Source organism: Suricata suricatta, chromosome 1 (assembly GCF_006229205.1).
Source record: "Suricata suricatta isolate VVHF042 chromosome 1, meerkat_22Aug2017_6uvM2_HiC, whole genome shotgun sequence".
NCBI classification, from domain to species: Eukaryota; Metazoa; Chordata; class Mammalia; order Carnivora; family Herpestidae; genus Suricata; species Suricata suricatta.
In genome coordinates, this window is record NC_043700.1 from 153,036,317 (window position 1) to 153,050,288 (window position 13,972).

The 13,972-nt window shown below is 34.9% G+C and overlaps 1 protein-coding gene across 2 annotated transcripts in view; it reads left to right on the plus strand.

Moving 5' to 3' along the window:
- The window catches only part of CHIC2 (cysteine rich hydrophobic domain 2), a 57,146-nt gene extending 53,216 nt beyond the window's left edge, over positions 1–3,930 (plus strand). For both annotated transcript variants that reach the window (XM_029945805.1, XM_029945810.1), the window contains exon 6: positions 2,503–3,930. In XM_029945805.1, the coding sequence (XP_029801665.1) occupies positions 2,503–2,553 (51 nt within the window). In that variant the 3' untranslated portion in view covers positions 2,554–3,930. The remainder of the gene's footprint in view (positions 1–2,502) is intronic.
- The last annotated feature ends 10,042 nt before the right edge of the window (positions 3,931–13,972 follow it).

Genomic DNA, 13,972 nt, shown 5'->3' on the forward strand with positions numbered 1-13,972 from the left:
AAATGGTGCTTAAATAGTTGGAAATTATCATCAAATCATTTTTCTCTGTAGCGTTTTGCCTTTCTTTCATTATCATATAGTCAAAACTCAGTTCTAGCCTTGCACAGAAAAGACATCTTAAAAATGTCTTTTCAGTGAATCAAATAATGTAGATTTTATCATTATCTAGTATATCAAACATGTTGATTTATGATGATGTGAAAGACACTTGATACGCTTTTATTAAAAAAAGTACATTCAAATAATTCATTTTGAGATTGACCTATGAAAATGCCGGTCATGTGCTTTCATGATAGATGGTAAGAGTTTATATATTTTGTGAGGAGGGGTGAACATGTAGGAGATTTAAAGGATTTTATGAAATATTTATGAACCCAAATAGTAGTGCATTTCTAAATTGACTTTCAAAAGGAAAATATAAAAGTTATTCCCAATGCTGTTTTTTCCAGACAGAGCTATAAGAAAGTCATTCATTCATAAAATGTACTCATTATATTCATGTTTATTTTTATGACTTTTTTGTTAACTAAAAATAATTTACTAGCCTTCCAAAACATCTTGAACTATGTGCTTTGTTTGTAAAATAGTTTAATTTATTATGAATTTTTAGATGAACACTTTTCCTAAAGCCATATTATTTCTTACACCATCATAGAAGATACCCAGAAGAGTAGTAAAGAGAAAAAAAATAGGGGCACCTCGCTGGCTCAGTCAGTAGATCTTGGGGTTGTGGGTTCAAGCCCCACTTTGGGTATAGAGATTACTTAAAAATACAAATTTTGTTTTTGAAGAAAGAAAAATATATAAAATTTGCTACAAAATTTATTTTTTGTAAATTTTCTCAGAATATGTGTTATTCGTGATATGTTATGGAATAACATAATTTCAAAAACTCCCTAAGAAATAATTTTAAAAAGTTAAGATAACAGAATAATTAGTAAGAAGAGAGTGCTTTGTTTTTCCAATGAATTGGGACTTTTTACCACATGTTTCTCTTTGACCTTAACTTTTCTTTAGCTTACAGAAATTGCATTTTTTAGTTAAAGGAAAACAATTCTCCTTGATTCTATTTAGAATATTGGGGACAGTCTAGAAAAAAATACCAACTTGATACCAACTTTTATTTCAGACACAATAGAAGAAGTAAGACAAATGGCCAGGTTCTGTGTATGGCTTCTGAAGGAAAAAGAGTTTGTAGGATGTATCCTTTAAAAACCAATAATAATTCAAATATAGTAGTATATTCAAAGATACATTTTATTTTGTATTACATAGATGTAGTGTGTAATGTAATGCCTACACCTAAGACCTGAAATTATAAAAATTGCTTGATGACATGAAATATGAAGTTATTTATTGAATGTTGACTCACAAGCAGTTTAAACACCAAACCAGGTAGTTTAGTCATCAAATTTTAGAGCTGCACAGAATTTTGTCATCTAGTCTAGTCCCTTTAATATATGAGGCAACTGAGAAACAGGGAGATCTAGCTTAAATAATAAAGCTAGACAGGAAGTTGGTGGACATTTTGTCAGCAAGTAACAGGTCAGAAGAGCGGCATCTCAGGTTTAGTACACGATGACTGAAGTAGAGGAATATCTCTGAGCTGTATGTAGAAGAACCTTCTTTCTTGAGGCAGATCAAAAGTCAGGAGAAATGAATAGTGCAAATGAATGTTTCTGGCCTGTTTGACTAAATGTAGAAGAGTGTCCAAACCTGGAGGTTATACCAGGACAAGTTTGTGAAAGAAAAATGAGGGGTTGGCCAAACCTGGAAGCTGTTCAAGTAATGTTTTGTTTAGTATCTATTTCATACCAAATTGGAACAAGGGAAAGAATTGATTGTAATTTAAAGCAGCTCAAGTTTGGAATAAAAATTAGCCCCAGTCAACTTGTGTTTCTGTTACTGTGTTTTTGTTTTTATTGGTTTTCCTAGTAAAAGGTCCTTTGAAACAAATTTAACCTTTCATTTTGCCAACCTAAGAAGAAAAGGACTTTTTAAAAAAAATGAAGAGATAAAGGATCCTTTCTCAAGAGATCCGCATATCCTGGTGAAGTGAGAGAACCTGAAGACCCATGAAATTGGGTTAGATAGAAAAGAGGAAGCCTGAAGAAATGAATACGGGGCTGGCTGCAACCACATGGTGCCCTAGAAAGGGCAGGGCTTCGGTCCGGTCCTTTGTTCAGGTGTGGACTCCACAGTCCATGATGTTCCACTTCCTGGAATGTCGCTTTCCCCATCTGTAAAGTGAAGATGCTAATACTTGCCTCGTAGAAGCGTTGTTGGGATTCGGTAGCCGGTAGCCGGTAGCCGGTAGCGTGAGACACCGGGTTTGCAGTGGGTTCTCCCCCCGCGGCTGCCGGCTCTGGCTCCCTCTCCGTGCCTGCACGCGGTCTCCTTCAGGGGCCACGGAGCTGCTGGGAGTGGTGGGATAGACCTGAATGTTTTTTAAGATAAGAACTTATTTAAATCTTTTTAAAACTTTTCTCTCTTCTTCTACAGGTCATCCTCATAGAATTTTTACCAAAGACACCGATTTTTCGACCAGATTAGCATTCACTTTATTTATAGAGACTTTCCAAGTATGTTGTCTTTCCAATGGTGCCTTGCTTGGTGCTCTCCTGGTGGTGACATAACATTGGTTCTACAGAATCGTGTGGTGGTTTTTTCCCCCTGTTTTTGTTTTTTTTTAAATAACCGCATGTTCTAAGTGTGCATTTTTGTCAAACTTTGCAACAGTTATTTCATACAGATGTTTAATACTTAAGTTATTGTGCTCTTTTCTGTTATGTATTCTGATTTTCAAGGATTACTTTTTTGTATTATCGAAAAAATACATTTGAACTTAGCATAAAAAGTGGCCAGCCTTTTTTATTTTATCACCAAGGTACACACACAGTCCTCTATTTATGGATTCCATAACATAGAAGAACACTTTTGTAAGGCTCTCCTTATCTATTCCAAGCACACTCTTTGTATTACTTTTCCTCCTTTTAAAAATTAAAATATTATTTCAAAATAGTAAGTTTTCTTTAATAACCTAACATATCCTTTTCCATACAATTCCTAATGTTCTGTTTACAGCAGAAATATCTGTAACATTATGAAGACTTATCAAATTTTGAAAGTGTTTCTGTCTTCAGAGGTAGTAAGGCGGGATTAAATTATTTTTAATAGAATAGACAAATAATGAATGGTATGCATGCACCTAATGGATACTAGAGCTCAGGATCACAAAATATAGTAGCATTACAATCTGTGTATATTTTTGATCAAGATGATAATGGCCTTACTTGCGTTATTTTTTATTGTTTATCAAATCTTATAGAGGAAAGTATGGAAATACTCCTTTTAAAAATTTCTAAGGAAAATATTTCTCCCAATCTAACATAATTGTAGAATGGGCATATGTTTCTGAAGTTTTTGAAAGAAAGCAGAAGTTCTAGAATTAAAATTAAGCTGGTGTTTAAATACCCCATTCATATTTAGAACAGATCACTGTTACTAAGAAATGGAGGACATATTTAGTACTGTTTTTATCCACTAGTTTGCTTTTAGTCCAGTTATGTTTCCTTTTTTGACTGAGAATGTGACATGTAAGTTTGAATCAGATTAACATATTTCTTTTAAATATATACAAATATACATATTTTTTCCTTCCTTTTGGTTGTACATATCTCCATGCATTTTAAAACTTTTTAAATTTCTGAATGGCCTATGTGTAAAGTTTTGTTTTTATAAACCTGAAATTATTCAAGTTTTAATGTGTGTCAAGAACTTGTTCCATACAACTGTGGTATCTGGCAATAATGTGAATAACCTTTGAAATTATATAAACTATGCTTACTGATTTGTATTAAGAATTGGTACCACTATACAATATCTTTTCTCCTTGTATTAAATCTTTTAAATACCAGTTTCATTAATTTATATACCTGTATTTTTTAAAAGTATTTCTCTGTACTTCTCCAAAGTACTGTAATTCTATATAAATTTGAATAGTTGGATTCTAGCATCTTATATCCTATATCCTATATTGGACATTAGGAACTATCTTAAAAACTAGGGTGTTGGTTTTTTGTTTTTTGTTTTTTGTTTTTTTTGGTCTGAGAATTATTTGTTTCCATTGCCTCCCAAAACACCTAACAACTTGAATTTATGAACCACTTTTCCTACGAAGAGCTCAGAGTACAAAGATTCAAATAACTTCTCTCTTTATTGACCTTATATGTCCAGGGCGTATCCTACCACCTTAAAGTAGTGGAGCTGAAAGGTAATGCTATTCAAAAACCAGTATTCCTTTATGGTTTCTGTGTGAAAATTCATTAAATGGAGAAGGCTGTCTCTGCCTCAGGATTCAGAAAGAACAGAAAAACATATATGTAGACGCTGCAACACAGTATTCCGTATCTAAAATTTTGTAAGTTTGTAGGTACCATATTGGTCAGCTTTATAGGAAGAACTGTACCTATTTAGACATATTTTTTCCTCCAGTTATTAGTCTTCTGGAAATTATAATTTTAAAACTATTCCCATAAGAATATTTTAACAGTAATATAATATTCATAGTTGATAATATTTAGGAATAGGATTTTTGTAAGCTTTTCTGATTTTGAGAGGTATATCAGTTGCTTTAAGATTCCCTAGAATCTTCTAACTCTTCTATTTCTATTGTATATATAGAACAGAACAATGAATGATTAAATGTGGCGTCACCATTCATCAGTTACACCTTGAGCAGTTAGGTTTCCCTGTTCAGGTTTTCATTATTAGCTCCCAGTAAGCCCTCTGGCTTATCTTTTCTTGATTCATGAATCTAAGAGCCCATGTTTTTGGAAGTCGAAATGTCAGAGACGCCTGTTTTGTGTGAACATTAGTCCAAAGGAAACATTTAAAATGGTAATTCTTCTTTAATTCCTATTTTCTGGCTTGAAGTTTGTGAGACACAAATTATAGGCACGTTTTAAGTTGGCCAAGAAAAGGCAGAAAATGTAATGTATAGATTTTACCTGGGCTAAGTGATAAACTTGTGACCCTTGTTCATATGTTACTGGCATTTTACAGGTAGTCCATCATTTGTGTATAGAAACATTTACTTTGCAAAGCTTATTATATTTTAATACATGACCTTAATATATCTGGGTTAAAATGTATACTCTAAAACCTAATGACTATAGTAAAACTCAAGGGACACATTTAGCTTCTAAGGGAGATACTGGCTCTGCTCACAAGAGGTCACCTTACCTATATCCAATGGTCATCAGATGCGTTATTAAAGACTCTAATGACTAGGTTCCATTCATTTGAAATACAAATATACAGTTTTGGCCTAAGATCATGAAGTGTTCAAACCTTTAATAGTAAGCAATTTCCTTTTCTTACTAGAAAAAGTACTGTTATAATTGAACAATTTTAAATTGAGAAGAGCTGCAAATTTCTCCATGGTTGTGTTCTCAGTGTTATTTGTAGACCACTCATGATTGTTTCTTTATATTAGTAGACACAGGCAAACTGTGTAAAACTTGGACAACATTCCATATCAATCTTCAGTTACAAAAGAATGGTATTAATAGTAACATGTACAGCTGGATCCACATTTGCGTGTGTTCAAACTACCGTAGTCTTACATAACGTTATGTACATAGACTGTTCTAACTTTTCTGGTATTCTGCTTTACAGTTATAACCTTGAGCTGCATGCCTGATTTTCACTGTAAATATTTGCCTTGGCTCAACTGTTGGTCAGTAGTACTAAATCAGAAGTACAAACTCTTTAAAACGGTCTTTGACTGAATTCCAGCATCTAGTCCTGGACCCTGTTCCCTTCTCCTATCCTATCCTACTGAAGTACCGTGGGTCCTTTTGCTGCCCTTTCAATGTCCAGAGTCTTCATCCAGACATGAACATAATTCACTTTGCCTTCTGCTTCCTTCTCCAGAGCTCCCAGTACGAATGGTAATTCTTTTGCATTCTTGGCTAGGTGTTTAGAAGGCCAATTAAATTGAGTTAGTTACATTAAGTGATTAGTGGCTGACACTCTCAATTCTGCTAAAGATGGCAACTTAAAAATTTTCCTAACTTAAGCTTCCCATTGTTGCAGTGGTACAATTGCTTTTTATCTTTTCATCAGATTCTATCAGTCCAGGCTTTGTAAGGGTGGTTGCAAGCGGGGCTTCTCAAACCACCATTTTTGAAGAAAGCTGATCTATATCTAGTATTAAGAAAGAAGAGTATTAGAAAGAAGAGGCTCAAGGCCAGTCCTTTAAAAAAAACCTTTTTTTAATGTTTGTTTATTTTTGAGAGAGAGAATAGGTGTGGGGCAGGGGCAGAGAGAGAGGGAGACACAGAATCTGAAGCAGGCTCCAGGTCTGGTTGTCAGCACAGAGCCCAATGTGGAGCTCCAACCCATGAACCTGAGATCATGACCTGAGCTCAAGTCGGATGCTTAATCGACTGAGCCACCCAGGCGCCCCAAGGCCAATCCTAAACCAGACTGTTAATTATCCCATAATAGTTGTGTTTAAATAGTCCTTTAGATATAATAGCCAACTTTATGTTATTTTTAGGAACGTACCTTTTATTTAAGTTGAAATTTGAAAGTGATTAGTCTTTAAAACTTATTAATCTTGTTCTGTACTTTTAGAGATTTTTAGATAGTAACATAAGAGAAGCTTAAGTATTGTTTATATTATGAGTCATAATTCTGTGTACTTGGGAGCAGCGTTCTCCTTCCTCCCACCATGGTAAATTGAAACAACAGAGGTTGTTTGTAGCCTTAATAGTACTGAAAACAAATTCAGAGTGCTAATCCTGATTTTGAATTTATTTCTGATGTTCTGCAAAATCATCAGATCACTTGGCTTCTTTGCATTTATTTTCATTTCCACAAAAGGAAGACACTATGACTACCTCATATTTTTAAATCATTTATTTTACTGTTATTTACTAAATCCTATATAAAAGTAAGTAGCTAATAATGAATGAGTAGCTGTTTTGATTGACTTACAAAGTCAGCTGAAACTTGAGTTACTGTCAGATTTTGCATTTAAAATTAAAAAGAGTGAGTACTCCTTATATATATTTATAGTAATGATTTGCATGTTTAAAAAATGACAAACATTAAATAGAATACTTGAGAAAAGTGTCTTTCTAATAAGACCCTTTAAGATGTAGGTACATCTCAGATACTTAAGCAAAACCATGTCCCCCTGCCCTCCGCTTAGGTAACATTTCCTCTACTTCATAAACATGGTGCTCAGAATTTGAGAGTTGAGTGCTTTTTTCTCTGTATGAAAGATAGATACTATATTGCTTTCCCAGCTCTTTATTTCAGAAATATTTCAGTAAACTATCTATACAGGCATTCTTAATTTGGGCAGATAAGCCAACATTTTATTTATTGTTAAAGAAAGTCTTCCAGCCTTTAAGAGAAGACCGGTAACGGATCAGTGTTTTGGCTACTCTTTTGGACCATAATACATTCTCAAACTGCGGATTTCCTCCTCTTATCTCTCCTGCCGGTTTGTAATTTAGTATAACTGGTTCCAGTTCTTTCTTGACACAAATACAATATAGATTTAAAATGTTCCAGAAGGAAGGAGCATTCTGTTCTCTCAAGAAACCTTTGGCACAATAAAAAGACCACCTCCTTCTTTATCTTCTAGTAGCAGCTTATTTAATTAGGTAATTGCAATAATCTCATTGCATTGCTCTGAAGGCTTCATGAACAGGAGTTTGTTGTAACCGAAGTTATCAAAGCTCTTTTAAGGTCTCTGTTTCTTTTTACATTTGTTGGAGCTAATGAATGACATTTTGTGCTGCCAGAAGAGTTAAGCATTATGAAGCCCGTAGTTGGAAGCAAGGTAGACATGGTTGGAAAGCAATATGCCGAAATCTGCTGACCAAGAGAAATAACTACATTGTTGTCCTACACTTTGGTTTACAAGGGGCAAAATTATGCAATGGCTGGGAATTGCACACAGCTTTATGCTTCCTTTTACACATTCTTTATGTATTACAATGGAACTTTTTCTTAAGAAAAAATATTGTTCTAGATAGTTTTCCTCTGCTATCATGTCCTTTGAGAAGATAATGGGAGGCTACCTTGAATAAAGTATTCTTTTATTTATCTTTTATAATGTAAGTGTGACAGTTTTTTAAAAAAATACTAAATAAAGGATTTTAGGAATTCGTTCCTATATATATCCTTAATGAGCATGGAATAGTTTTCAAATAGAATAATCAGAAACTTATGAGGGGTGAACAATTATGCAGACCCAAGATCAGGGTCCTTATTATGTTTTCAGGTAATTCTAGTTATATTCAGGTAAGTCTAGTAACATTTTAAAAAATGAAAATAACTGGTAAAATATACAGCTGAATTTTGAAGGTATATTTTATATTTTCCTTTCATCGAGAAATTAACACCATTGTCAAATGTCTTTTTATTAAAATGAGAATTGTTTTTTGGTTAGATGAAAATTTGTTGACCTTCATAATTGTGAGGAAATCCATAGATGGGTAATATTTAAGGCAGTTTGCTTTTTGCTCGCATGTTGGTTATAGTATGTTTAGTTTTATAAAATCAAGTCTTAATTGACAAGGTTTTTCTAGTAAACACATGGATTTCTAATTTGAAATAGGGACTCTATTTGCTTGCTTTGGCTAGTTGAGTTTTGTTAAGTGAGTTGGTTTTAATGGGTGATTTCAGTATATGTTTCTATGCTTGAAACTAAAATGTGGGCTGATTTACAGCATTTGGTCTTTGAAGACTATACTATATTAAATAAAATTTCAAGCCAATTTTGGTGAAGTTGGAAAAGAGAGCCTGGTACTTAGAGATCAAATCACTTTAAAAGAAATTGGCCAAACAAATACTTCTGTGGACATGGTCTGTACAAATATCAGGGAATAAAATAACTCACATTATGACTATGAGTTTAGGAACTGTGCCTAATAAACTTTTGTATTTATGTGTTCATAAATTTGCACATAGTTAGAAAAAAAGAATAGGAAAAAAATACAACTTATATATTAATATATTTTGCCCCCAAAGATCTTATTTAAGTTGTTCCTAAATTTTAAAAGTCAATACAGCTTTTAAAATAGGACTCTCAATTATCTTATTTAGGTTTAGCACTGGTTTTTAAGCTTTCAGGGTGAGACAAATAATTCTAATCACTACTCCTGTAAATGCACATAGTTAGCAGTATTTAAAGTTTGTTATGTTGTTTAAAATAACTGTCATACAGACCTTTACTTTTTCATTTTATTTGATGACCCAGATCTAGCACAAACCTTTACGAAACAGTTCCACATATATAAGGAAAAAATCCGTGTGCGAACCCACATGCACACACACTGCATTCGAAGATAAATTGTAGCTCAGCTTACAGTAGGCAGTAGAGACGCTTTCATCCCTGTCACCTGGATTGCTTCCGTTAAAATAAGAAATGACAATTCTGTATCAAACATTTAAAAACTAAGGGAAATTTTTTGTGTTTGTGGATTGTTTCCTCAAATCATCTCTATATTGTAGTTTTTAAAGAATTGATTCCTTATTTTCTGAATTCCTGTTCTTAACGTATTTTTCATTCTGATGAGAAAAATATGAGAGTTCTCAGAAGTGTTTTCCGTTTGCTTTTTCACAAATGGACGCCTAAGCAAAAATGCCATCACCGCTTGCAGCCCTCACTATCTTAGAACGCAGCACAGAAAGCCTAAAAAAGATAGCTCAACCTTTTGTACCTACGGTCTTAGATATTGTTAGGTAGCCATTCAGTTTTCTTTGCATTGTGTGTGAGATGAATATTTCTTGAGACTTTTTTGTTTGCTTTACTAAAGAAATCAACGAAGAAAAAAAAACCCTCAAAAAACAAAACAAACAAAAAACACCCTGTAACTCATGTGAAGCATGCAGGGTGTTGTAATTTCAGTTTGCAAAGCGGTGTGATACAATGTTGCTGAGCCAAAAGCACACGATAGATTTAATGTAGCCAATTGTGTACTTTTGAAAAAAAGAGTAACTGTTCCCTGTGAGTTAATTTTGGATTTTTTCAAAATCTCTCTTTTAGGCTTTGTGCTGGATTCTTCCAGACAAATGCGTATTCCATGTGGGCCACTGTTCTGCTAAATGCTCTCAGTTCTCCTTTTGCAATCAAGATTATGTTGCTAAGGAGATTTTGCTTTTATTGGTGCCATTGATTTGTGTTAATACGTTTTGAATACCTCTCCGTATTCTTCCGTAGACAAGGCCAAAAGAAAAACTTCCCCGAGTTTCCCAATTTACATTACAAATGGAGCGGTGGTGTAATGAAGCCGATATAAAGTGGGCAGTTGAAAGGGAACTAAAGAAGGGCACTCAAGTGAGAAATGAAGAAATGTGCCGAGTGTAGTCTGTGGGCTGCCTTCAGTCCAGCTGCAGGAACTGGCTCCGGCCAGAGGCAGAGTGAGTGAGCACCTCCCCACTGCAGAGACCACCCACTTTTTGGAGCCCACGCTGCATACCGTAGATTACCTCGTTGACTAATATAGAACCATTAAAAAAGTGAGAAACTTTTTCCTGAAGTGGCGAAGAGAGTGGCTCACATCTCTCTCTGAATCCTTCCTAGTGCATGACTGAGGCTAGGCTTTCTATACCTTATGATCTGTCCTTTAAAAGGAAGCCTTACGGATTAACCAGTTCTTTTGGTTACAAGGATTAGCATATTCAAATATTGTTGGTAAGGATCTAGGTGAGAAAGACATTAACTGGATTGTTAAATTGAAGGTTTTAGTTCTATGTTCCTTACTTGGTATCATATTCTAGACTTCCAGGACTCTCGTCACTATAAAGCTCAAATACTCTGGAAGGAAAATCCAAATAGACATGCCTTGAACTGGAGTGATTTGCTTGGTTGCAGTACCTGACGGTGCTAAGGACTTCCTTTTATGGCACAATCAACCACCCTGTTAGTGGTTGCCATGGTTCAGACAGTCTGGTACTGGCGCAGGTGGCTTTGTTTTGGTTTTTAATCAGTACCAATACTGCACTGATATAACTTAAATTTATACATTTTACGTTAGAAATGTAAGAAATCTAGAAACTATGAAGAAAAATTGCACACAAGTCTCAGCAAATTTAAAATTGATCACAAGAGAGGTATCTCAAGTATTAAAAGGACAAGCCTGCTTTATGGAGGTGAGAAATGACTGTTTCTGTCAAAACAATTAATTACTCTAAATCATTCTTTAATACTGAATGATCTGGGCAAGAAGCATAAATTGCAAAGGCATTCTGCTACCAGTGGAAAATAATGGAAATTATTTTTTTTTAATTTGAAAAGGACATCCTTAATTATAGTCCCGTTGGTACAACATTAGTTGTTTTCCCCAGAAGATGCTTGTCAGCTACTGTGCTTCATAGATAAAAATCCCAATTTCCAGACTAAATCTGGTGAGAATTTTTTCTCTTAATAATCCAAAATCTTGGTATATGTGTATTTCTGGATGTTTTCCCCCTGTGGTTTTTTTAAAGCTTTTTTTTTTTTTTTTAAAGCTTACCTATAGCTTAAAGACTAAAATAGAAAAGCATAGGGATGAATATAAATCTTCAGCCTGGTATTTCTGACTGTATTTATCAATGGTTTCTGTATTAATGCTACCATTCAATGCTATAATCCTAAAATTGAGAATTTGTAACAATGAGGAAAATAGCTGAGACTTCATTATAGGTGAAAAGTAGTGAGAAACAAGTGACTTTATATATTGAGAGCTTTTTGTCTTTCCAAATTAGTATTAATCCACTGAAATTGACTTTACATTACTTTAAGCTTTAGGATTCTTATACTTGGACAGCCTGACCTGAAGAAGTGGGCAAACCTGTTCTGTTCATGTACATAAAACATAATAAACAGTATCATTTTACTCTGTGCATCGAACATGTACCAAAAACTCCTACAAAATTATTTTTCAAATACAATACGGGTAAAATTTACCACAAGTATTCTAAGATTGATGAACTCGGATAAGCCAGCTCTTCAGTTAGTCTTTTGTTTATAACACACTATGACTACCTGGTGGAAGGTGGCTTTCCAGGTGTCAGAAACCACCCGCTCTGCCTGGGCTGACTGTTATTTCATCTGTATACTAACTGCTTAGGGCCAAGATGAGTTAGGTTATTTATAAATGCATGGCATGTTTGTAAATACTAGCAAAACCATCAACAATGTGGCTGGAAAAAGAGCTTTAAAGAAAGGATATTGTGTAGGAAAGCCTTGTCATCTCCAGTGTTGTCAGTAGTGGGTCTTGCTCGTTAGCCATAGCCCACAGGCATTTTTTTAAAATGTGGAATATCGGAGCTGGAAGTAACCCCAAAGGTATCCTGTGGGGATGTGCATTAGAATCGACTGGGGAGCATTTTTGTTTGTTGTTTTTTTCAGATACACATAACTATATCCTCACCCATCCCCATTAGAATTGGGAGGAGAGGCAAGGACAGCATGTATATTTTGATAAATGTTCTCAATTATGGTAAGACATCTTCCCTTTCCTTTCTAACCTAATGATGACCTAGGCAGTTTGTCACTTGTGTACACCCCTAGGTGGTTAGTGACAGTACCGGGACTAAAATCCCTAGTTTACAAATGTGGGGTCCTTCCTGCAGTAAATGCTATAAATAGAGTCTTTTTTTTACAAACTTTGCAATTTTTCTAAAAATCCAAAAAGTTATCATTTGAAATCCAGAAAGCATTATCAAAATTGATTCTTTGTAACTGAAAGAGTATCATCTAAAACAAATCGTTGGAGGAAAAAAATCCCCCAAATTTATGTCCAAAGTGAGGAAATTTTAGCTCTAGCTCCTGCCTAACCTGAGAACTGTGACTTAGACATTTAGTTAGTTATTGCTGATCCGTGTGAAAACATTTAGAATGGCTGGCAGCCTCCCAGGCCCTGAGTTAAACATTCCACGGCCTGACGAGACTGCTGGGTAGCCAACTTCACATCAAATTAAACACATTCTCTTCATGATGAATGGCTTGGAACCCAAAAACTTGATTTCGTTACAAAAATGCAAGGGGTGTGTTGTTTTCGAAGTTAAAATTATTTTATGTGTTACTGCCACCATTCATGATTGTCAGGTGTATTTTGGTGGTGGTGAGATGGAAGAGAAATGGACAAGGCTGGACTTTTGGTACTAATAAAATAAAAAAGGACTCCAACAAGGTTGGACACAATGTGGCCCAGAGATGAACATTCATGAATTTTGTATTGAAAAAATTTACATTCATTAACATTTTAAATTACAAAGGCAGGTCTACAAATACCGGTTTGTGTGTGTGTGTTCTCATTGCATTTTCCAAGCAAACACTGAATAATGTAATGCTAACTTAACTATATCCTGTTTCCTTGCCATTAATTTCCCTCTTTATTTTATTTTTCTCCCCCCCCACTTTTTTCCTTTTTATGTTAAAGTGTGGGCTAACTAATTAATGTGTAGCAACATTAATTTCAGTGAGCCCTATTTTACACTTCCTATAGCTCTGTGCACACACACTCCATGTAATGTTCCCTGTGTAGCAAATGCTCGGGGATAATGAAATGGAGTCTGAGCGTCATTGCTCAGCTATGTAGTAAACCAGCTCTCCACAGACGGGCCACTCCAGCTCTGCATCCTCATGGGGAGAAATCAACTGTGTTGATGAGAGTGACAATGCAAAAATGGAATGTTTGATGATTAATATTCACTAGGGATTAGAACTTCAACTCCGGTTTGCCATTATTTTAGAACATACTACTTCGGGAAGTTCTGCGAGGTTACAAGGAATTTGAAAGGGTTGGGGAGGAAATAGTGGCTGACTAATGTAATGAATTGAAATGTTGGAACTAAGAACTCGGTGCTGGAGGAGCTGGCTGGCCAGCAGGCTGCCAGTGTAGGGTAATTGACGAGCAGGTGCCTGAGAGATGAGAGGAAAGGCCCTAGTTTTAGTTACTGG